The sequence below is a fragment of the Pavona decussata genome, unplaced genomic scaffold, assembly GCF_977016875.1.
Source record: "Pavona decussata unplaced genomic scaffold, jaPavDecu1.1 SCAFFOLD_219, whole genome shotgun sequence".
NCBI lineage: Eukaryota > Metazoa > Cnidaria > Anthozoa > Scleractinia > Agariciidae > Pavona > Pavona decussata.
The window spans coordinates 1,327,347-1,350,922 of NW_028145624.1; the positions used below are offsets into that span (position 1 = coordinate 1,327,347).

The following is a 23,576-nucleotide window of genomic DNA, read 5'->3' on the forward strand; positions in this document are numbered from 1 at the left end:
CGTGATGAGAAGAGGGCCACATGTGGCAGTATGGGAAGACCGGAAGAGAGTGGGTAAAATACCTGGAAGAAGCGCGCTTCCGCGTGGAGTGCTCATACAGTGGCGCATATGGGGCATCAATTTAGTTTTACACCATGCCAGCCCGCTCAAAGCCGAGTTATCTCCGAGTTAAATATCCATTTGTACCCAGTTTCTATGGGCACACAGGCGGGGTGGGGGACTGGGGGGGAGGGGGTACTCCGGATTTATTTTTTTGGGTAGGAAAATTTGGCAAGTAGTTTTTTAAGGTATTAAAAACAATCTGAAGATTCGTGGTAGTGCCCGCGTATCCCGGCCACGTAGTTCTGCGAATAAAGTACAACCAAACTTATTTTGCGGCTGTTTTAATATTGGGTGTCTTGGGTGTCACGAGTGTTGTTAGAATGACTACCAGGCCTGCCATACGGAGCTTGAGCCCGCAGTACGAGCGGCAGTCAAAACTGGTTATCCTACGTCATTAGCAAGTGACACTTCACTAGGGACTAAATGACAATACTATCGAATTTGTTGTTTATCACCGCTCCAGTTCTCGAAAATGGCCTATTTCTCCAACGTAAAGCAAACGGGAAACCACTAGATACCTTTCCCCAGCATTCTGGACCTTTCCACACAGCCACTTAGCTTCACTTAGTGAATAACGCCTCACAGCGTTAAAAAGAAGGAGAGCGAAAAACCTTGACAACCGCGGCCGTCCGACACGGGCAGTGCTTTTAAATGAGGTACTCCTTAAACAATTTGCGCTATTCTATGCGTTTAAATATAAAATGTAGCACTAAATAAATTAATAAATATGTATACAAGTATACAGAATAAAATTATTTACACTACTGTATACGCATGATTTTTATTAAATTTAGTTTGCGGCTTTATGATGTATCCGCGAAAAAGTTTCAATTTCTATTTTTCATTTGGTTGTAATGGTTGATGGCATGCATTACTCACTTTTTTCGAATCACCGCCCCGAGCTTGTTGTGAGTTATCAGCGAGTAAGCCGTCAGTATCTTTTTTAGCTGAGAACCCGAGTTTCACAACAGACATTTCCAGGCCAGATTTGGGAACTGAGTTCGCACAACATGTACCTCTAATATTTGCTAAAATATTATAAATATCTACCTCTTGCTCTGAGTTTCAAGTTCAGATTCAAAAATCCAACCAAGAAGAACAAGGTAGTGAACTGGCCCGCAGGTAGCGAGTGGTAATCTAGGCGGGCCAGACTTTCAAATCAAGCTATTGCTAGTAGTTGTTAAAATTTCACCTATTTACATTTAGACATTTCACCTACAAATTTAGACGTGATTCCTGTTCTTGTTATTCAGATTTATGAAGATAATCCAAACCCCGATTCAAAACAGTAATAAGTTTAAGCCCCAAATTCGCATCATTTCCATTATTATTAAAACTTTACGTGCATTTCCTTCTGATATTTTGTCTGGCTTTTTACTTTTGCTGTTTCTTTGTTACCCTATCTAAAACTCGCCCTACATGTTCTTTCCACCTCTTGCTCATGGCATTCACTAACTTGATAAATATGTCTGATGTTTGGCATCCATAAATTCTTACTCTAGCTCACATGTGGTGGGGGGGGGGGGGTCTATTTCCCCCCTTTCAATCTCATGTTTGGGGTTCCACCAATTGAAAGCATTTTATTTTAAATGCAATGGGATACCAAGAGCACTTGCTAAGTTCTGTTTTCTCCACATAGTTTTAAACTAAGCAAAAATATTCCTGTATTAGTGAGCACTACCCATAAGAAACCCGAGTATCTCGGTGCGTACTATTGTTTGCGCAGTAACAATAGTAGGCACCATCCTTAAAGACAATTAACATTTGACACTCTCCCACCCACGCACCCTGTCTAAGGGGTGATGCATCTGGCTGGAAATACATTTACCAATGTTATTCAATTTATATAATTTCTTTATTTATAACAATTTAATGGCACAAATTGGTAAATAAAAAGTAAAAAATATCTAAAATAGCCATAAGGATAATCTGTTAAATTTTAGGGTAAAAGCACCTCATACTGAGACAGATCACCAATTACCAAAACAAAAAATGTAGGGGCAATAAATGACAATAAAACTAGCCATAAAGCTAGTTAGTTAATTAATGAAATTATTAAAATTATAATGAAATCACATATGTTGGTCGGTGAGCGAAGAGTCCAGTCCACATGTACAGTTGATCGATATAGCCTTCTTATTCCGTTCCGAGCTATTGCTGGGCTGCGTTTCAACATTTTACAGACACTGACAATAGCCGCACACTTTACGTGTCTTTTTGAGCTTTAAACACAAGTGCTGCAGGAGGATTGCAAGCAGAGGACGTGGAAAACTCTCAAAGATTTATACTCGTTGTTACCTAGCAGAGAAACAGGTCGGGAATTTGTATCCCTAAACACTACAGTTCCCACCCGGCGAGATCAGTCTCTCCGAAATGTAAGAACAATTTGAAAAGCATATTCCAAAACCAGAATACAAACAAAAGCTGTCCATAAATTGTACGACGAGTCGGCCAAAGCGTCGGAGTCGGCCAAAGCGTCGGAGTCTTCACTGTGAACCTCACGCGGCGAAGATCACTATATACTGGTCATTCAACCGAAAACAAAACAACGCAGTAAATCGATCAATACTTATAGTCGCCGTGCTATGTCGTGAACTTGGTACAATCAAAAGCACGAAACAGAAAACACTTCAGGCCATGCTAAATATTTTTCTTGCGCTTTCAATAAGCACTTCATGTAATTTCTTTTGCTTGGCACAACCAATCACAGAGCGCAGATATCAATGACGTATGAAAACTCAGTTTTGACCCGTTGCTGAAATCTGATTGGTTGATTTAAATTTCAGACGCGCGGACCGTATGGCGGGCAGATGCGGAAAAGATAACTTCAGATCACGGTATGATGAAAAAACAAACACAAACATTCGATTTCTAATGTTTTTATTTTTCGCGTTATACCATTTGATGCTTTCTGGAAATTTTTAAGGCTCGGAAATTCGGCATGGCATTTTGGGAGTTAATTTTTGGTCCAGGGATTTTTGGGGGGTTTGTTAGAAGCCCTAGGGGTTTTTTGGGGGGGGTTTGATTTTTTACCCCATTCGATCATCCCCGTCACTTGAAATCCTGTGTACCTCTCAACCACCCACCTCCTCCCCCCCTACCCGGGCACACAGGGCGATCGGTAGTGACTAGCTCAGAGGGGACTAGGCGATCGGGAGCGGAGATGTCAGTATTTCGTTCTTCTTTGGCCGGACTGGCGATGCCGCTAAGTCCTATCCTTCAACTCTTGGTGACATCTTGACATTAATTAATGAAAAACTTTTGAACACAGAGCTGACCACACCACGCGAAATAAACTGTTCTGAATACTTTTCCCTGCTGGATTTTTTGCTGTGGAGTGCACATAGCCTGCGAACGCAGACGTATTTCCGGCTGTCGCTTCTCTCGGAGAGAAGCGATAGCCGGAAATACGTCTGTGTTCGCAGGCTACTACAGAAAGGGCAATGAATACAAAATCTGCGACTTACAACCAAATTCTCTCCGCATTAAGGGGGCATTACACCTAAACGCCATGTTTCCGCCACTTGACATGGCTGGAAATATCTCGTTCACGTTTCAAGGAATCCAAAAACGCTATCATCATCCCGTGAATCTGTGTTGTGGGGTGTTTTGTGAATTTTTGGGTGATTTTTTTGGTATATTTGGGAGATGATATTTCTAGAAGGATTGGTAAAATTAAGAGAAATAAGAAATATTGAACATTTAGTGAAGTTTTAAAATTAGAATTTGTGGTTGATAATTAATAGACGGATACCAAGTTAGTCCACTAGAAACCCGGGGTGCTCTTGCGTGGGTATCAAATATCAACTGTCTGTTAGTGTTCCAAAAATCATTTTCTTTCTTCTATCCATTCTAAAAACCTCTTCAAATTTCATTCAAATTTAGGTGTAATCCCCCCTTAAAGGGTTGGCCTATGTCACCCAAGGCGCATGCGCGCGTTGATGAGAAGCAAGGTAGGATAGTCGGTTGAACGACTTTTTGGCCCCCACGAAGTGGGAATTTGAACGACAAGCCATTTTTTAAAAGTTCAAAATCCCAGGAACTTACCTGGGGGAGGGATTTTGAAGTTTCGGATCAATCTCCGCATAACATCACAGAAAAAAGACATTCTCAGTTACTGAATCCTCACTGTAATCCTGTTTTTGTATTCTACTAAAAATTTTCAAGCCGGGAAATCAGTCCAGGATGACATATCGTCTCAGCAAATGAACACTGCAAGGATCTCTGAATTTTTCAGTTTTTACTTTAACCATTTGGTATAGACTCTCGCTTTTTACATAAAGATCACCACTTTAACATCTCCTCAATATCTTATTAAACGCTCGTGTTAATGAAGGTATTGGAAATTAGCACGACTTTAATTAACGCGAATTAAAGGAAAAATTAATTCCCAGTAACTGGAAATTAACGCGAAAGAGGCGCTAAAATTTCAAAGAAACATAATTGTTAAGACAACAGGAACAAATTTATTTTACCACTAAGTGTAAAGAAACGAAATGAAAATAATGTTTCGTGGAATTGTTCCTAAACGTAGGGGTTAAGCGATGGAAACTGGCCACTTCGAGCGTTCTTCACAGTGTCCATGACACCGGCGGATCTCCACCCTGATAAAACAACAACGCTTTTTCCATTCAAGAGTGTATCGAGAATTTGGGGCGACAATAATGGAAACTAAGGTCAATGACGCGGAAATTAACGTTAACAAAAATTAACACGACTTAAATTAACGCGAAATTCGCGTTAACTTCATAAAGGATTAATTTCGTATAACAAGGTATGCTAAAGGCCGAACTGATTGGCGAACTCCCCTCCAATGCTATACTGTACTTGTTCAGTACACTTGACAGATTTACGAAGCCCTGTTTCTTGCAAATAGACGATTGTACAGAAATAATACTTATAGGACACATCTTAATTTTGGAGGTCTTCTTGAATCTGGGTCTTTGTGGAATAATATTTTGCTAGATGCATCATCACTCACACTCGTCCGTCCTTTGCGTTACTTATCAAAATAATGAGAAATTACACTCTGTTTTTTTTATAAGAACCTTTTTTATAAGAACGTCGAGGCTGAGATTAACCAAAATTTTAAACACGTATTAAGAACATTCCTCAGGCTGAGTCGATTAAGAACGTTTTTATTTTGCTAATCTGAATATAAACCGAAGGTAACAAATGGAAATTAACCAAAATACTTAAGGGCATGTTTTGTGTAACATTAACAATGGTGACACACATCTCGGTTTGTCATAATCAGCAGTTCTTGATACCATATCTCAGCAGACAATGTTCTTTGATAGGTTTCCTGGTCACTTCCTCATTGATTTACTGAAATACATGTAGTGTATACCATGTAATTTAAGAACATCTTAAGAACGTTTTCAGCCTCAAATCGCAATAAAATATAAGAACGTTCAGCCTCAGCTCCAAAATTAGACGTTCTTATAAAAAAAAAAAAAAAAAAACCGAGTGAATACTGAGCTTGTTTTATCACAAGTAAAGTAGTTACCTCGAGTACAAGTTTATATAGAGAATATGGAACTTTCTTTACCATGCACGAGTAAAAGCAAGGGCCCAGTTAGTGCAAAGTTTTGGTGAATTAACCCCTGGTTACATTTCTTCCAATTTAATGACCTTGATATCATACAACAGTACGAGTGGACAATGCAAAGACATTCTTCAAAAATTTAAGATCCTAACACCAGAGCTTGCTCAACAAAGGCAACAAGGTGTGTATCTTCATAAAATACATAAAAATGCATACATAAAAAGGCTCAGTGTGAAAAACTTCTGTAACCTTGTCAGACAACTAAATTTGAATTTTCAGCTTTCTATGAAGCTGAAGTAACAGCTTCTAAAGAGTGATCACTATGTTACAAACAAGAAAACCTACATCCCCTCAACCTTGAGTGGATGTGAAAAAGCTTGTATTATGTTATCCTTTATGGCAGAAGAAGGTCAAAAACGAATCACCCCTAAAATGGCTAAGGTTTACCAATCTTTAATCATTGATTAATTACTTACAAAAAGATCTTAAAGGTGCAGTGTGACCAATAATTATTTCTTGTGTCACTTAAAAAAAACATCTTTACATGCAAATTGATGGCATAGTCAAAATAATGATTCAGTTGTGTTAACAATAACCCTAGTGGTGCACAGAAACTAGTATTTTAATTATCTTTGAAAAAATTGGCCAATTTTTTCAAGTTCATCTGTGTATTGTAGAGAATTTGCCAAAAACTGATTCTAGTTTGTTCTTTCTGGGAGGCATGCCTTACTATTTTCTCCCAAGTGCTCTAACAATAATTTCATGTTAGAAAAAGGTTCTTTGTCAAATATTTGAGCTGTTTTGAACAAAATACAGCAAACCGCTCACCGAAGAAAGCACCCCTTTACTTTCAAGAAACAAGGATATAAAAACATCAGTGCACTAACACATACTTGTATGGTTTCAAATTACACTCTAACTTTATCCTTGAATCTAAGTTTCCAAATGTAAGTCTCTCTGGAAGTAACTCCCTGAATTTTAGATTCAAGCATCCTTCTAATAAATTTGAATATAAACTCATAGACTGTTACAGTTATAGGTGTTTTTCAGCAGTTAGCTGAGGATGCATTCAATTCACTTTAGTATATACCACACAAGTGAATAGTACTTTTCGCGCACGCTGATTGGCTAGCTCGGAGGTGAATAGTACTTGGCTAAGAAAAACAAGATGGCTTCCCGTTTTGCCACGGTTACTTAAGAGGAAATTATTTCGACAAACGAGACGGCTGTTAAAAAAAATATATAAATGGCAACAAAGTTTGGTTTGACGGCATTGAATGGTAAGTTATTTAATCTTTTCAACCTCATTTTCTAAGGCAAAAAATGAAAATACAATCCTGAGCACTAAAATTACAATGAAAACAATGAAACATCTAATATTTTTCAGCATGGTTTCAACAACAAGACGAATTTCACAGAAAATTTGAAGAAATGACACTGCAGGAACTAAAAAAGTGTCTCCAAAAGTTTTGTCTGCAAGAAAGCGAGATGGAACTTTCCACAATAAGAAATTGCTCACCACTAGGCGCGTGAGATTTTTAAATTTCATATTATTTGTCAGTATATTGTCAGAAATAAAATAATTTTTTGGTCAACTAGTTGTTCAGCTTGTGTGGTATATACTAAAACAATAATATTATTCACCTCAAGTGTCCGTGAAAGTGATGGATATTTACCTCGCCGCTTCACGGCTCAGTAAATATCCATCACTATTCACCTCCACTTCGGTGAATAATAATTGTTAACTATTCTGGAAATTGTAAGGGTACATACAATGATGACAAGAAATGCCTCACAGGAGGTTTTTGGAGTTAATGAAATACAAAATGGCTCTTAAATTATTACATATCAGCTGAAATGGAGTCCCAAATTTGCTTACAAGGAGAAATCTAACAGCCATTCTGCTTATTCTCATTCCGGAATACAGTCAATCGAACACAACCTTAGTGTTTCAAGCCGTCTCAAGCTCTTTTCATGTCAAGTCCAACTAATTTTCCAAACACAAAATGTCTTCCATGAATATCCCCGTCCCCACCCCAAATAAAGCAAGCCCTTCTCACAAATATAGCTCTAAAAATTCTTTGACAAAAGTAAAGCCAGGGGCTTCAATTCACTGTGAAAAGAACAAATAATTAAAAATTGGCTTTCAAATCCAGAACTGTACCCACTTGCACACAGACAGCAACCAGAACGTTAGGTTAAGTTTGATTGATGGTATTCCGGAATAAGAATAAGCGGAATAGCTGTTAGATTTCTCCTTTTAAGTAAATTGGGAAGGCATTTCTTCAAAGTTTCGCTGACACATTATAATTTAACAGCCGTTTCTACTCCAGTAACTCCTAAAACCTTTTATGAGGGATTTCTTGTCATCGTCGTATGTATTCCTATTCCGGAATAGGGTCAATCGAACGCACCCTAAATGTTCCCTTGCTTCTAACCAAGGACTGAAAAGCAATGGGGTATGTTTTTGTGCCATGCATGTAATTAGACACTTGCCATTACAAATGAGATGGCATCAAAATGTATCAATAGGGATACACTTAACTTCTGTATACCAACAGTGATCCATGGATGTTTGAAATGAATGCACTCTTTCTGGTGAAAGTGCACTTAGCTATCCCAAGCTAGTTTATACAGGCAATTCCTTTCAAAGAATCACAAAAAATTAATCCAAGTAAATGCTAACACAATGAGAAATCCAAAATGGCAGAAGGTGTACCAGCTGCTTATTAACAAGTGAGGCTAAGGAGTTGAACTTAGGGCCCAGTTGTTCAAAGCCAGATTAAGCTAATCCTGCATTAACATGAACTTCGATTCGAGTTTAATTACTAATCAATAAAGATTCTTCCAAAAGATTTTTGTACCTCAGATTTGACTTAGACCTTTGTTAACCTTCAGCTTGAAAGCAGCCTTTTAAACCATTTTAAACAAGCAAGATGAAAACCTTGATTAACTTTTAACTGTGGATCAGATTTAATCTGAACCAGGCCCTAACAACTCTAGCTAGCAACCACAGCAGTACTTGAATCCAAGCCATCTAGATTTTGGAACATTGACCACTCAAGTATAAATCGCAGGAAGATTTCAGAGACATACAAATAGCAAACTTCCCTGATTGATGGACAGCAGCCAGGCATACAAAAATAATAAAAAATTCTCAATCAGATCTTGCTGTTGTTTCACATCAAACGTGGCTACCTGTTTTTGATTCTCGTTGTTCCTTTTTTCCTGCTTGGTAGGTTCTTTCTTGTTCTTTTCACTTTTTATTGTATTTTAGTCAAAACACAGTCACTTGCTATCTATTACAAGTACTTCAATTCCTGAGACCAAGTGATTTTAACAGCTTGACCCAGAAGAATTTTCTGGCATCTTCCTTTGTGTAGTCCACATAGTAAATAAATCCCAGCATAGTTGGAATATTACAAGGTTTGTACAATATTGGTATCAGAAGCTTTTTCCTTGCTCCTAGGGAAAACAAATGGGATAGGATAAATACCAAGAAAATGAAAGCATGACCCACTCTCTGAATTTCTGCCACCGTCAAAATCTGACCATGTTCTCAGCAGTAATTTGAAACCACCTAAGAAATTTTGAGTGTTTAAGGTGGCTCACAACAGTTTCCAACACTTTGTAGTTTCCATCACCTAAACTTTCATTGATAAATACCACCACTCTTTCTAAGTTGATACCATCTAATGGCATCACTGAAATGCTAATTGTCCATAATATTCGCTTGAGATTTACAATACTATTCACAAGGCTAAAAAGTTAAAAAATATTAATAACCAAACGTTTTTGACTAAATCACCCTAAGCATGACTTGATTAGACAAGATCGTTTGGTTAATATTTTTAAACTTTTTAGCCTTGTAAATAGTGTAATTTGTAAATACCTAATTATTGGGAAACAAGTGATGCAGTCATTTTCTTGACATAATAGGTTACCACTGACAGCAATAGTATGACCTTTGAAAACAATAATTTAAGTTTTAAGTGGTTGACTCAAAAACAAGCTCAGTAATGCTCATTTTTCATTATGAGACTGTGACCAGCAATACAACTTTTTGCAAAGTTTAAAAAAAAATGGGTAAGGAGGAGTTGAGAGCCACCTTAATTTTTGAGAATTTAAGGTGGCTCTTTACCCTTCCCAACAAATTTTTTCATGGGTTTAGGAGTACTTGACTGGTTCTTGTCTTTGTTGTGTCTCCTGTTGTCAAGGAGCAACCACACAAAACAGCAATGAGGACTCAAGATATTCCACACTTCAGTTTGATGATATAAATTCATCATCATTACAATAATTTAATTTGACCACAAAGAAGTTAGTTACAAGAGCTTATGTTTTAGACTTAAGCTGTAACTCCTAGTGGAGGCATAAAGAAGACACTAAACAGTCTGTATAATTTGCAAGTCTTTTGTTTCATAAATTTATGTTCAAGTGATGATAAACCAACCTGGAGAAAGGCTTAGTGCAACCTTAGCCTGGAAGTCTGCTTCTTCACATCTGTTGAAGTTTTCTGACAGGATAACCAAAACTTTCCTGCATCTTTCCTCAATAGCTCTGGCTGCTGTCTCCAAGGGATCAGCCCCGACCAAAAAATCACGGTAATTAATGCACACTTTCATACAATATGGCTTTCCTTCTAATGTCTTGAGGAGTTCATCTGCAAAGGGCTTGTCAGGACCAGCATAACAAATGAAAACATCATAATTTTCACACACTAAAAGGAACAAAATAAACAAGAAATTAAACAAATAACTGTATGCATTCAAGCCAACACTGCAACATGGAATTCCCTTGAAATGACCTGTGGCGTAGCATGAAGGCATATCATGTGATATGATCAACTGCAAGCACCTCACTGTTTGAAATGATTGAGTATTCCATGTAATTTCACTGTACATTGAGCTTAATTAAACCTTGGAAATTGTGATTTACAGCCTGATTTTCTCTTGGAACCTGCTGACTATAGACCTGTGTGTGTACAATCTGTGGGAATAAGGAATGCTAATTCTGAACCCTTCTCTTACAAAATGTTCTAAATTCTGCATTTCCACTCTGTCCACAGATAATTATTTAGTAGTGTAACAAAGGACCACACAGGCAGACTGTCATTTCCTCTATGATTCCACCCCAACAACTACTGAAAGGAAGTCTCAATTAGATGAAAGAGCCTTAGCCCTGAATTTGGGCTGAGATGCTTGTTAATACCCAGTATTATACACATTTTTCTCACCGTTCTCATTATATTTCTTATAGCACTAGCAAGGAGAATTTATTTAAACATCAAGACGTTTACTACATGCAAAGTGTATAATTACCTGATCAATTAGTTATAGAATCTTTCTGTTCAAACCTTAAGAGATTTTGTCCAAGTATTAGTGGTAAATATTTTTGGAACAATATTCCTTTATCTATCCATCAAAAATCTTAAAGCTTTTCGAGACAAGTATTAAAAAGGGCACTGAAACTTTATTACTGTAAAAACTTGTGTATAAGCTGTACTCATAGATAAGCTGCACCCCCAACTAATTAGCACTCGATTTGAGAAAAAATAAAAACTTAAAAAAATGACAATGAAGTTTGATGCCTCATACTTTGTGGTAAATATTAAGCCTAACAAACTAATTTTTACAATAACTGAGATTGTACCTTCAATACCTTCAATATGGCGGCTTGCATAAGCAAAGAAAGTCAGTTTCACCGTTGTGTATGGCTCACAAATTGTGTTACTCTTTACCTGCCAGTCCTTTTGTGTTCTCCAAAAGTTTAATTATATGTGTTTTTCATGTTCTACTGAGTGCATAGGTTATGTATGATTCAGTCATTGTAACACAGGATGTACTTACATCCTTGTATCAGTGAAGGGATTATAAAGATGCCGCTTAGCTCTCCACATACTTTACTGCCAGAACACTCAGGGAATTGGTGCCTTTCACTACAATTTTATTGCCAGTACTGTATTTTTGCCTGTTCAACATGGCAACCAAAACAGTGACAGCTTGTAATTCTGACGCATGACTGGCAAACAAGCCTTCTAGTCAAAACAATGACATGTATCTCATGATATCACTGCTACAAAGCAAGTATAAGTGTCATGTACAAAAGTAATCACACAATAATATTTGGTAATCAGTGATATTATTGCCGTCTCATAATTACTTAATTTTATGGAATAATCACTTTAAGTTACCAAACAAAATTATACTCACGAGTTGAAAACTCCTCAGGCTTTTCTACAAGGCATAAGGAATAAACAAATTTGTGAGTAGCTGGCAAATAGTACTAAAATTAAATACATTTACGACCATCACAGTTATTAAATACACCATGTAAAGCAGCTGTGTACATTTGTGTATAGTAGGTCCACATCAGCCAGTCGGCTGCCAATCCCCTAAATAACTTACTTGTCAAATAATAACCTCTTACTAACCGAGCGCGAGGGCCGTACTGGGGAATATTGGCCCGAGGTCGTGGCAGTACGGACCGAGCGCAGCGAGGTCCGTACAAAAACGACCGAGGGCCAATATTCCCCAGTACGGCTCGAGCAAGCTAGGTTAGTAAGTAGTTTATTATATGGCACTCGGAGCAAACTTTTTTATTTATAAAAACGCACTTCCGGTCACTTGAATTCAAATGGTTTCCCGCGTGACGTGTTTTTGATGACGCGAGCAACCCAGAAAGAACAAGCTTCGGTACCACGAGTTTGAAAGCAAATTTACTGAACGTTTACATGTAATCATGTTGATTATAGAAAAGACATCAAGAACGATTTGTAGCGGAATTTGACGAATATCTTAACAGCTGCGGTTTGTTTTTGAAACTCACAAAACTGGTTTCGTCGAAACTTTAGTAGCCCATCACAAAGTACGGATCAAGAAAAGGTTGCAGTTAAAATCACATTCAACCGACCCCCCATTCAACCTTAAAAGAAGCAGCATTAAGTCGATTGTCCTCATCGCTCTCATCTCTGGCTTGGAAACCCAAGTGTAGGGATAAAAACCACCACACAGTTCTTTGAAGTGCAACTGTATTGGAGTCGCCGAATTCTCCTGCCTCAAAAAGAGCATCTTCTTCGTTTCGTCAATCGCCTGAGCGGCTTGTAGCTTGTTTCTTCTGTCGTGTTCAGTTGTGAACAAGTGACTTGTGATTTGCAGCTAGAACGCTTCTTGATTTTTCAAACTCATTGTCCTTGAGTATGTTGAACGGATATTTCTTCTCAGATAAGTATCGCTGTATATTGCGCTGATTACTGGAAAATGTTGCTGGCTCGTATTCACCTTTTCCTGCGTACGTTCATAAAAAAAAATTGGCGAAAGGTGGTCAAGCTCGGACGCAGGTAGGCTTTCAATTGTTTGACTATTTAAGCCATTAGCTTCAATAAAACGGAGTAGTGTGATCATATTAGTAGACGTCTTCCTTTTGTGTTTTCACTTCTCTGTTTGTTTACGAAATCGCCAATGGCTTCGTGGCCTTCGCTGATGCCTGTTTTTAGAGGTTTCTAGATCTTTGGGATAGTAAAATTTGCTTTGTAAATGATATTCTTTTTCGTCCATGTTGGAATAAGTCTTTTGGGTAGTTTCTTTGCGAAGAATGAAAGTATTTTCAGATTTTCTTTTCGCAGTTTTAGCTGCAAATTTTCAAATTTGCCGCTTGTCCTAAACAAAAATACACGGCTTATGACCGTTTCCACGGAAACGGTCCGTATGGTAAAATCCCGACCAAGAAAGAACCAATCAGAACGCGCGGATTTACCTCAAGACTACCTTGCCATATAATAAAGTTTACTTACTTACTTACTTACTTACTACTAACTTTTACACACATTTAGCTTGAAAATATGAATACCTTAAGACAATTTACAGCATATATGTACAAGCAGAAGCAAATAATTTTCTACCCAAACAATGGTCATTCCTACTAGATATCTGAAAACTCTTGTTTCTACTATAGTGCTATTCCTGACGTCTTTAATATTGTCTATCTCCTTCATCCCTTGGCTTATCCCGCCTTGAAAATGCCAATTACCGTGTAAATGAGTTGCTTCTGATGCAAGTGTGTGCTGTATGCATTTAGGAAAGGCAATGATAAACAAATGTAAGATAAGAAACTAAAGTAAGTGTGTAATTAGGTTAATAGTAGTAGAAGTGTAAATACATGTAAGCAGGTTACCATGTACTAAGCTTTTTCTCTTTTTTCTAGAATTTACGTTTGTAAATAAAAATCAATCCTGCGAATAAAAAAAAAACTTTTAAAGCCAAGTAAGATATCCATTCAAGAAATCATGAAATTGTTGTATAAAACCCCCCCCCAAAAAAATGTTGACCAAGATGCCAAATTTGGTGACTTTGATGTACTTTCAAGTAAATTATCTCAACCATATAAAATGACAAACAAATGAGCAAGGGATGAGAAAAGGTGATCAAAAGTCTCCATACTTATTTACACTAACAGGTCAGATGTTATCATGGATGTAATTGTCACTTATCACTTCATTTTTTTTTTTTTTAAATACAAGATGCCTGCTATACTGGCATTACGCGTGATGCTGGGGCTGATTCATTTATTCCAACTGCATGCTTCGCCAATTGATAAAACTATCCTTGCTAATGGAATAGTTTGAGTCACGACGATCGCGTTACGTTGTTTTCCGTGTGTTACGCGACTCAGACTATCAGCGGAAATTTGTCAAATTCCATTACGATAACGTAAGCTTCTCAATGACCTCTTTTCTGTCTCGCGTCGTGGCCTAAGACTGTCAAACAAAGCACGATTCCTTCACTAAGAACTCACCAATTTCCAACGTTTTACGTGTCGGGTGCTTCTTAGAAGTTATTCTTTCGATTTACCGCTTCAAAATGGTGAAATTTCCCTTTGAAAACGGCACACTTGAGTCCAGAACATGTTAAAACAATATGGCGCGACTTAATCTGTCTTTAATAAATATATCAAATGATGCATTGACGTCACACAGGTAGGGGTGAGTGGGTCCCCTCCCTCGCGATATAAGCGACAAGAAATGGATTTTGATTGGCCTGCTGTTGTTGAAGACAATCAGAACAATACATCCCGAGTAGGAGAGGGGAGAGTTTAATGAATAAATTAATGTACCGGTTTGTGACTACGAGGAAGAAAAAAAAGAAATCGACCTGTTTTTAGACACGGCATGCCCCTTCAGGGCATCCCGCGTAATAAATAAATCAAAAGGTAACAAAAACTACAAAATGTCATCAAAGGTATTATTAACATTCTGTGTGTGTATCAAATTTTAGCAGGCCAGAGGGGCAAGCCACAGAAAATAGAGTTACTTGTTTACTGTTACATCTGATAAGGGTCCCTCTTCATGTATATTAAAATATGGCCTGTCAACTCCAGTGCTCACAAAAAACCCAGAACAGAAACAACAGCAACTTAACAAAATAAATTCTGCTCATTTGGTGACCATCATTGACATGTTCAGACATACGTATACATACCAGTTGTTTGCTGGCGAACTTCCATCTCCCTTCGAGTATGAGTTTTATCTGAACAAACAAAACATCAAGAACATAGTTTACTGAAGATCACTGATTCTTTTTAATGTGAAAATAGAGCGTACTATTGTAAATCCGTGAATATTTTTTACTAAAGATATTTTTTAAACTTTGTGACATTTTCCTCTTGATTTCCAAATTATTATAATTTGCTGGTTTTTGGTCTTGTGAGCATTGTTGGTTGTATAAATTTGCCACATGAAACACTGCACTTGATTTTTTCTGAAAATTAATAACAATATTAAGGTAAGGTATTGTACATAAATGACTTTAACAATCAAACAAAAGGAAAAAATGGAAATCACCTATATATGACTGAAGATCTTGCACCACATCAAGCCTCCTTATGTCCTTTAACACTGATATCAACTCTGTAATCTTCCTGTATCTTAATTCCCTGATCAGTGTTACAACTGGTTGAGGCGTACTTTGAAGCCACTGTATCCATTGATTAGAATACCCCAGACGGTCTGCTAATAATCTATAGTCTCTTCCAGTTGCCAATGACGTTGGTTGCAAAAGTATCTCTAGAGTCTTGTAGGCTTCAGAGGGCAGATCTTTGATCAACATATCGTCACTGATTATGTTTACACCTTAAAGCACAAAGTGTTTTAGTCAAAGGACAAACATTTCATGTCTACCAAGCCATATGTTCTTTCTAGCTTATCAGTCATCATTCATATAAACAAAAAAAAATGTTTTCCAAATGACCTCTCTGAGCAAGCAGTTTCATTCTACCACACCAAACAATACAGTATCATTTTATCTAGCTGCCTAATCACCTGATCCCAGCTATTCAAAGGGCGGATGAACTGTACTTCAACTAATAGATTTTATCTGACAGACTGCAACTTATCCGCTGGATAAAGTTATTCACTCTTTGAACAAATTGGGCCAGTTCATGTCATCTCCACTAAGAAAAAAAGACTTTACTAAAATAATGAACATAGTAACTCTAGTGCTAGCCTGCATAGCAAGCCTTTTCCCGGGGTTTTGTGCATGTTTTGTTGTTTGACTGTGTGCACATTGGACAAGGCTGGTAAAATAGAGGAGGGGGGGGGGGGGGGAAGGGGAGAGGAGAGAGAGGAAACGCTTGCCCGCAAACCCACAACTTTTGAAAAATGCCCAATTGATATTTGATGCTTCAGTGAAATTCATCACTTGACACAAAATATTTATGGAATCACCACAATCTGGAATCAGCCATTTCAAGAAACCAATTCAAGATGTATGACTGACCTTCTGGTGTTTGTGAATTCTCCACAGGCGGGGTTGTGTCTTGCTGTAGCTCCGGTAATTTAACAACATTGCCATCAAGGACCTTGTTGTCTGGGGAAGATACTTCCACATCTGCTACCTTGGGTGAATCTTGCTCAGTCTTATGAATGTCCTTTTTCCTTGCTTTCTGGTTTCCACACCATTTCTTTACTTTTGAATAAATCCAAACTTTCCTTGATTTTTCCATCCTTAAGTAAACAAAAATTAAACTAATTTAGAGGTAGACCTATTATAGCCATTTTACAGTGATGCCTGCATCACAGATATTAATGCTCAAAGTATTATGTCTATATGCTGTTTAAGGAGGCTCGCAGTAGTTTTTCTGGACTTAGGGAGTTTTGAAATTACAATCTTGCATAGAAGATAAACTTTGATCCCCTTCATACTACATCATCATTTCAGCATATGATCAAAGTTAATTTTCTCATCGGTTTCAAACAACAACTATTACCATGGCAACGGTAGCACATCGAATCTCAATTTAAACATTGTCAATTATCTCAAAATCTAGCCAGACAGTTTCTGACGAAACTTAGGGATTTAAACTACTCAATCTCGACAACTTGCATGCGAAGTAAGAAAAAAATCTGTAAGAGCGTTTTCAAGTAAATAATGAATCAATTTTTATGGGGTGATTTTGTTTATTACCCCATTTTTCACGTCTTTGGCAAAATAAAACTTGGCACTTTCTTTTTTTCTCTTAAAAGCAAAACATTCTAAATGGATATTGAGCTTCATTGTTTGCTTTGATTCTAAGATAGTTATGTTTGAAAACAGCTAAAATAAAGCATAGATCAGTGAAAAAGTTTCTACCCTGCATAAATCGAGATATCTTAAAAAGAACCCTATAAATTTTTCTCTTAAATTGCAAGGGGTAGAATGTTTTGCTATGAGGAAAGACCTTTTAAGAGAAATGAGAAAATGTCAAGTTTTATTTTGCGAGAGATATTGGTGAAAATGTGGAAATAAACAAAATCACCCTGTAAACATTGATCCATTATTTACTTGAAAACACTCTTACAGATTTTTTTCTAATTTTGCCCGCACCTTGTCTAGATTAAGTAGTCTAAATCCCTAAAGTTTTGTCCAAAAGTGTCTGAGTTTCAAGTTTATTAAGTTTTCCAAAAAGTTAGTTACAATGAACACCGCCTCTCTGACTAGATTTCAAGATAATCAACAAGGTTTTTTGCTACCGTTACTATGTTAATAGTTCTTGCTTGGAAACAATGAAAATATAACTTTGATCATATGTTGAAATGATGATTTAGTACGAAGAAGATCAAAGTTTATCTTCTATGCGAGATTGCACTTTCAAACCTTCCACACGAAGTCCAGAAAAACTGCTGTGAGCCTCCTTAAGCATGCACTTTTTTCAGGTATTTTCTAATTATTCAGCCTCCTTGACAGTTACGAAATCAACATTAAAAGAATACTGATGTATGGGGATAAAACACCTTAAGTTAAACATTTTCCGTAGCCCAGTTCTGTTCCAAATTTGTCTGCAAAACTGGGGATGGGGAGGGGGGGGGGTTGAAGGTCCAAAAATTTGAGTTTTGCGTCTGATCTGGGCCCAACTCTTTCACACAAAAAGCATTTCATTTGTGTATTACAATGACAATCACTTCAAATAATTCAAATTCACAGATTCAAATTCACACAGCATGTTTGAAAAGGTCCTTGTGAATTGGCACATAGTGTACTGGCATCTAAATTATGAGTATAAATCCCATATAGCTGAAAGATGCCCATGAAATTGTGATCAACTTCCATTAAAGGAAGTGTTTGACTTCTGTATTACTAGTGTGTTTGGATAAGATTCGATCAGGAAGATATCTATTTAGCTACAGCTGCTGACGACTACTCTATGTAATTTCATTGAGGAAAAACAATATTGTTCACAGGATGTCACAAAAGGTGTCATGTGAGAGTCAAGCCTGTACTTCAATACGCTATTATGTACACTAGGAGGTAGTTTCCCAGTGAGCTGTGGTACACTGTATACCTAAGGACACTAAGCTTAAATCCATACTGGAAAACATGTAAGCTTATGTAACGTAGGTATAGATCACGCCGAAGATCTTCGGCGTAAGCGATTGACGCCAACTTCTGATGCATTTTGGCATGGACTCAAAACGGACTTAACTTGAGGTTGCGTAGCGATTTTTTAAGTTAAAATCGTGGCGTAAAACCTAACTTAATACGAACTATCCAGTGTGGGTTGAACATAACGCAAAAATTTGCAATCATAAGCAAAGTCCTTAGCGATCTCGGTAATAACCCAAATAAAAAGAAGCCACCATCTGTTTAAACAGATAAATGTATAAGCTAACGTTTAGCGAGTCTCTTACTACTTGTGCATACTTACTTGGCGGCACAAGGCCCAACAAAACAACCACATTCGAAACGCCGTTCGCAGAAGCCTTACTTTTCCAAAACCAGGAAACTGACCGCGAGGGCGTATATGACGTATGGAACGTCACGTGATGAAAAGAGGGCCACGTGTGGCAGTCTGGGAAGACCGGAAGAGAGTGGATAAAATACCTGGAAGAAGCGCGTTCCGCGTGGGTTATCTCCGAGTTAAATATCCATTTGTACCCAGTTTCTATGGGCACACAGGCGGGGTGGGGGACTGGGGGGAGGGGGTACTCCGGATTTCTTTTTTTGGGTAGGAAAATTTGGCAAGTAGTTTTTCAAGGTATTCAAAACAATCTGAAGATTCGTGGTAGTGCTCGCGTATCCCGGCCACGTAGTTCTGCGAATAAAGTACAACCGAACTTGTTTTGCGGCTGTTTTAATATTGGGTGTCTTGGGTGTCTCGAGTGTTGTTAGAATGACTACCAGATGCGGAAAAGATAACTTCAGATCACGGTATGATGAAAAAACAAACACAAACATTCGATTTCTAATGTTTTTATTTTTCGCGTTATACCATTTGATGCTTTCTGGAAATTTTTAAGGCTCGGAAATTCGGCATGGAATTTTTGGGAGTTAATTTTTGGTCCAGGGATTTTTGGGGGTTTGTTAGAAGCCCTAGGGATTTTTTTGGATTCTGATTTTTTACCCCATTCGATCATCCCCGTCACTTGAAATCCTGTGTACCTCTCACCCACCCCTCCCCCTACCCGGGCACACAGGGCGATCGGTAGTGACTAGCTCAGAGGAGACTAGGCGATCGGGAGCGGAGATGTCAATATTTCGTTCTTCTTTGGCCGGACTGGCGATGCCGCCAAGTCCTATCCTTCAACTCTTGGTGACATCTTGACATTAATTAATGAAAAACTTTTGAACACAGACCTGACCACACCACGCGAAATAAACTGTTCTGAATACTTTTCACTGCTGGATTTTTTGCTGTGGAGTGCACATAGCCTGCGAACGCAGACGTATTTCCGGCTGTCGCTTCTCTCGGAGAGAAGCGATAGCCGGAAATACGTCTGTGTTCGCAGGCTTCTTCAGAAAGGGCAATGAACACAAAATCTGCTACTTACAACCAAATTCTCTCCGCATTAGGGGGCATTACACCTAAACGCCATGTTTCCGCCACTTGACATGGCTTTAATGGAAATATCTCGTTCACGTTTCAAGCAATCCAAAAACGCTATCATCATCCCGTGAATCTGTGTTGTGGGGTGTTTTGTGAAATTTTTGGGTATATTTGGGAGATGATATTTCTAGAAGGGTTGGTAAAATTAAGAGAAATAAGAAATATTGAAGATTTAGTGAAGTTTTAAAAGTAGAATTTGTAGTTCAGTAATAATTAATAGGCGGACACCATTATTACAGTTAACTCTCTCGTAAGCGACCACCCTTGGGGCACGACAAAGTGGTCGCTTACGGGAGGTGGTCGCTTACGGGAAAGATCAACAAAATAAGCCTAATACTGGATTGATAAGTTGATTACATAAAAATATTACCTTAGCAGCTAAAATTGGGCAAAAAGAAACTAATTTATTTGATTTTTTCACATCTGTTCATTCTTCTGATGAAACTTTGTATAACATTTTGGAACAGATCGCTGTAACAATTACCGTTTACCTACAGATCTAATTATAGCTATCTTCTCTGTCTGTAAACTGTTATTATCTGTCAGCAGTCCGGGGTAGCGTCATTAAAAATTGAACTCTTGTCACTTCTGAGTAATGAGTTACCATAGATCACACGTGACTATGTTGGGTGGTCGCTTAGCGGAAACAGAAAACAAAAGAATATGTGTAATTTCTGGCCTAAAAAGTGGTCGCGGTCCCTTAAGAAATTTGAGTGGTGGTCGCCTACGAGAGAGCTCTTGAAACAGTATTTAACTGAGAAACAAAACGGTGGTCGCTTACGAGAAGTGGTCGCTATGACAGAGTTGACTGTACTTGAATGGGGTCGCACATTTTCGGATTTTTGGGGTAAGAAAATTCTATTAAGTAGGGATTCAAAATGGTCTCGGTTAAAAAGTTCAGAAAGTTGTTTATTAAATGTAACAATCACCTCGCATTACATTCCGCAACCACAACATCAATATTAACCAGTTACACAGAAGCACAGAACCACTGCTCCAGAACTAAGTCCATTCAGTTTAGGATGACCTATTTAAATGATTGATAAAGTAGATGCATAAATAGGAAGTGACTTAGTTGGGATCGCGAAAAATTACATTTTTCCAAAAATGACTAAGATGGGGTTTATAACTGGCCACAAAATAGACTATAATGGGGCAGGGGCTCTGAGACGCCAGGGGCACATACCCAGCAAAACTGAACCCAAGTACCCCCCCCCCCCCCCCAGGTATCTCTTCTTAAAACCTCTTCAAATTTTAGGTGTAATCCCCCCGGGTTGGCCTATGTCACCCAATGCGCATGCGCGCGTTGATGAGAAGCACTTTGAAATCGATGGCCCAACTTTCCAGTCAAATTAGGTGCGAGGGTAGGATAGTCGGTTGAACGACTTTTTGGCCCCCACGAAATGGGAATTTGAACGACAAGCCAATTTTCGAAAGTTCAAAATCCCAGGAACTTACCTGGGGGAGGGATTTTGAAGTTTCGGATCGCATAACATCACAGAAAAAGACACTCTCAGTTACCGAATCCTCACCGTAATCCTGTTTTTATATTCTACTAAAAATTTACAAGCAGGGAAATCAGTCCAGGATGACATATCGTCTCAGCAAATGGACACTGCAAGGATCTCTGAATTTTTCAGTTTTCACCTTAACCATTTGGTATAGACTCTCACTTTTTACATAAAGATCACCACTTTAACATCTCCTCAATACCTTATTAAAGAAAATTAACGCTCGTGTTAATTAAGATATTGGAAATTAGCACGACTTTAATTAACGTGAATTGAAGGAAAAATTAGTTCCCAATACACTCTGTTCTTTTTATAAGAACGTCTAATTTTGGAGCTGAGGCTGAACGTTCTTATATTTTTTGGCGATTTGAGGCTGAAAACGTTCTAAAGATGTTCTTAAATTACATGGTATACACTACATGTATTTCAGTAAATCGAGCATTTCCAGCTGAGATATGGTATCAAGAACTGCTGATTATGGCAAACCGAGATGTGTGTCACCATACACAAAACATGCCCTTAAGTATTCTGGTTAATTTACATACGTTACCTTGACTTTATATACAGATTACCAAAATAAAAACGTTCTTAATCGACTCTCAGCCTGAGGAAATATACGTTCTTAAAATTTTGGTTAATCTCAGCCTCAACGTTCTTATAAAAAAGGTTCTTATAAAAAAAAACAGAGTGTAACTGGGAAATTAACGCAAAAGAGGTGCTAAAATTTCAAAATGAAACAAATTCACGCGGCTTACTCAAAGAAACACAATTGTTGAGACAACAGGAACAAATTTATTTTACCACTAAGTGCAAAGATGCGAAATGAAAATAAAGTTCGTGGAATTGTTCCTAAACGTAGGGGTTAAGCGATGGAAACTGGCCGCTTGGAGCGTTCTTCACAGTGTCCATGGTACCGGCGGATCTCCACCCTGATAAAACAACAACGCTTTTTCCATTCAAGAGTGTATCGAGAATTTGGGGCGACAATAATGGAAACTAAGGTCAATGACGCGGAAATTAACGTTTACAGAAATTAACGCGAATTTGAAAATTCGCTAGATGCATCATCACTCACACTCGTCCGTTCTTTGCTTTACTTTCCAAAATAGTGAGAAATTACACTCTTTTTTTTTTTCATAAGAACCTTTTTTATAAGAACATCGAGGCTGAGATTAACCAAAATTTTAAGAACGTTTTAAGAACATTCCTCAGGCTGAGTCGATTAATAACGTTTTTATTTTGCTAATCTGTATATAAAATCAAGGTAACAAATGGAAATTAATCAAAATACTTAAGGGCATGTTTTATATACGGCCATTAACAATAGTGACGCACATCTCGGTTTGTCATAATCAGCAGTTCTTGATACCACATCTCTACAGGCAATGCACTTTGATAGGTTTCCTGGTCACGTCCTCATTGATTTACTGAAATACATGTAGTGTATACCATGTAATTTAAGAACATCTTAAGAACGTTTTCAGCCTTAAATCGCAAAAGAAAAATATAAGAACGTTCAGCCTCAGCTCCAAAATTAGACGTTCTTATAAAAAAAAACCGAGTGAATACTGAGTTTGTTTTATCACAAGTAAAGTAGTTACCTCGAGTACAAGTTTATATAGAGAATATGGAACTTTCTTTACCGTGAACGAGTAAAAGCAAGGACCCAGTTAGTGCAAAGTTTTGGTGAATTAACCCCTGGTTACATTTCTTCCAATTTAATAACCTTGATATCATACAACAGTACGAGTGGACAATGCACAGACATTCTTCAAAAATTTAAGATCCTAACACCAGAGCTTGCTCAACAAAGGCAACAAGGTGTGTATCTTCATAAAATACATAAAAATGCATACATAAAAAGGCTCAGTGTGAAAAACTTCTGTAACCTTGTCAGACAACTAAATTTGAATTTTCAGCTTTCTATGAAGCTGAAGTAGCAGCTTCCAAAGAGTGATCACTATGTTACAAACAAGAAAACCTACATCCCCTCAACCTTGAGTGGATGTGAAAAAGCTTGTATTATGTTATCCTTTATGGCAGAAGAAGGTCAAAAACGA

At 37.8% G+C, this 23,576-nt stretch overlaps 1 protein-coding gene and 1 long non-coding RNA gene across 2 annotated transcripts; one reads left to right on the forward strand and one right to left on the reverse strand.

Moving 5' to 3' along the window:
• The first annotated feature begins 5,156 nt into the window (after window positions 1-5,156).
• On the forward strand, window positions 5,157-23,409 carry LOC146459432 (uncharacterized). The gene is made up of 2 exons (XR_014857947.1): window positions 5,157-5,270; window positions 22,844-23,409. It is a non-coding gene; the product is annotated as an uncharacterized LOC146459432 (long non-coding RNA).
• Window positions 6,088-18,912, reverse strand: LOC146459433 (myeloid differentiation primary response protein MyD88-A-like). The gene is made up of 7 exons (XM_085089598.1): window positions 18,827-18,912; window positions 16,423-16,649; window positions 15,489-15,776; window positions 15,127-15,174; window positions 11,863-11,886; window positions 10,104-10,370; window positions 6,088-9,115 (listed from the first exon to the last, which is right to left on the reverse strand). Exons 2-7 carry the CDS (start codon window positions 16,646-16,648, stop codon window positions 8,964-8,966), a joined length of 1,005 nt encoding a protein of 334 aa, XP_084945724.1. The 5' UTR covers window position 16,649; window positions 18,827-18,912; the 3' UTR covers window positions 6,088-8,963.
• Window positions 23,410-23,576: the final 167 nt, after the last annotated feature.

What these genes read in the sequence shown, in the direction of transcription:
- LOC146459433 (XM_085089598.1), bottom strand. Translation starts at nt 16,648, where the DNA reads ATGGAAAAATCAAGGAAAGTTTGGATTTATTCAAAAGTAAAGAAATGG. An exon ending in AGTTCGCCAGCAAACAACTG is followed by an intron (nt 11,887 to 15,126) that starts GTATGTATACGT and finishes TATGCCTTGTAG; the next exon opens with AAAAGCCTGAGGAGTTTTCA. An exon ending in GCCTGAGGAGTTTTCAACTC is followed by an intron (nt 10,371 to 11,862) that starts GTGAGTATAATT and finishes TGTTCCTTTTAG; the next exon opens with TGTGTGAAAATTATGATGTT.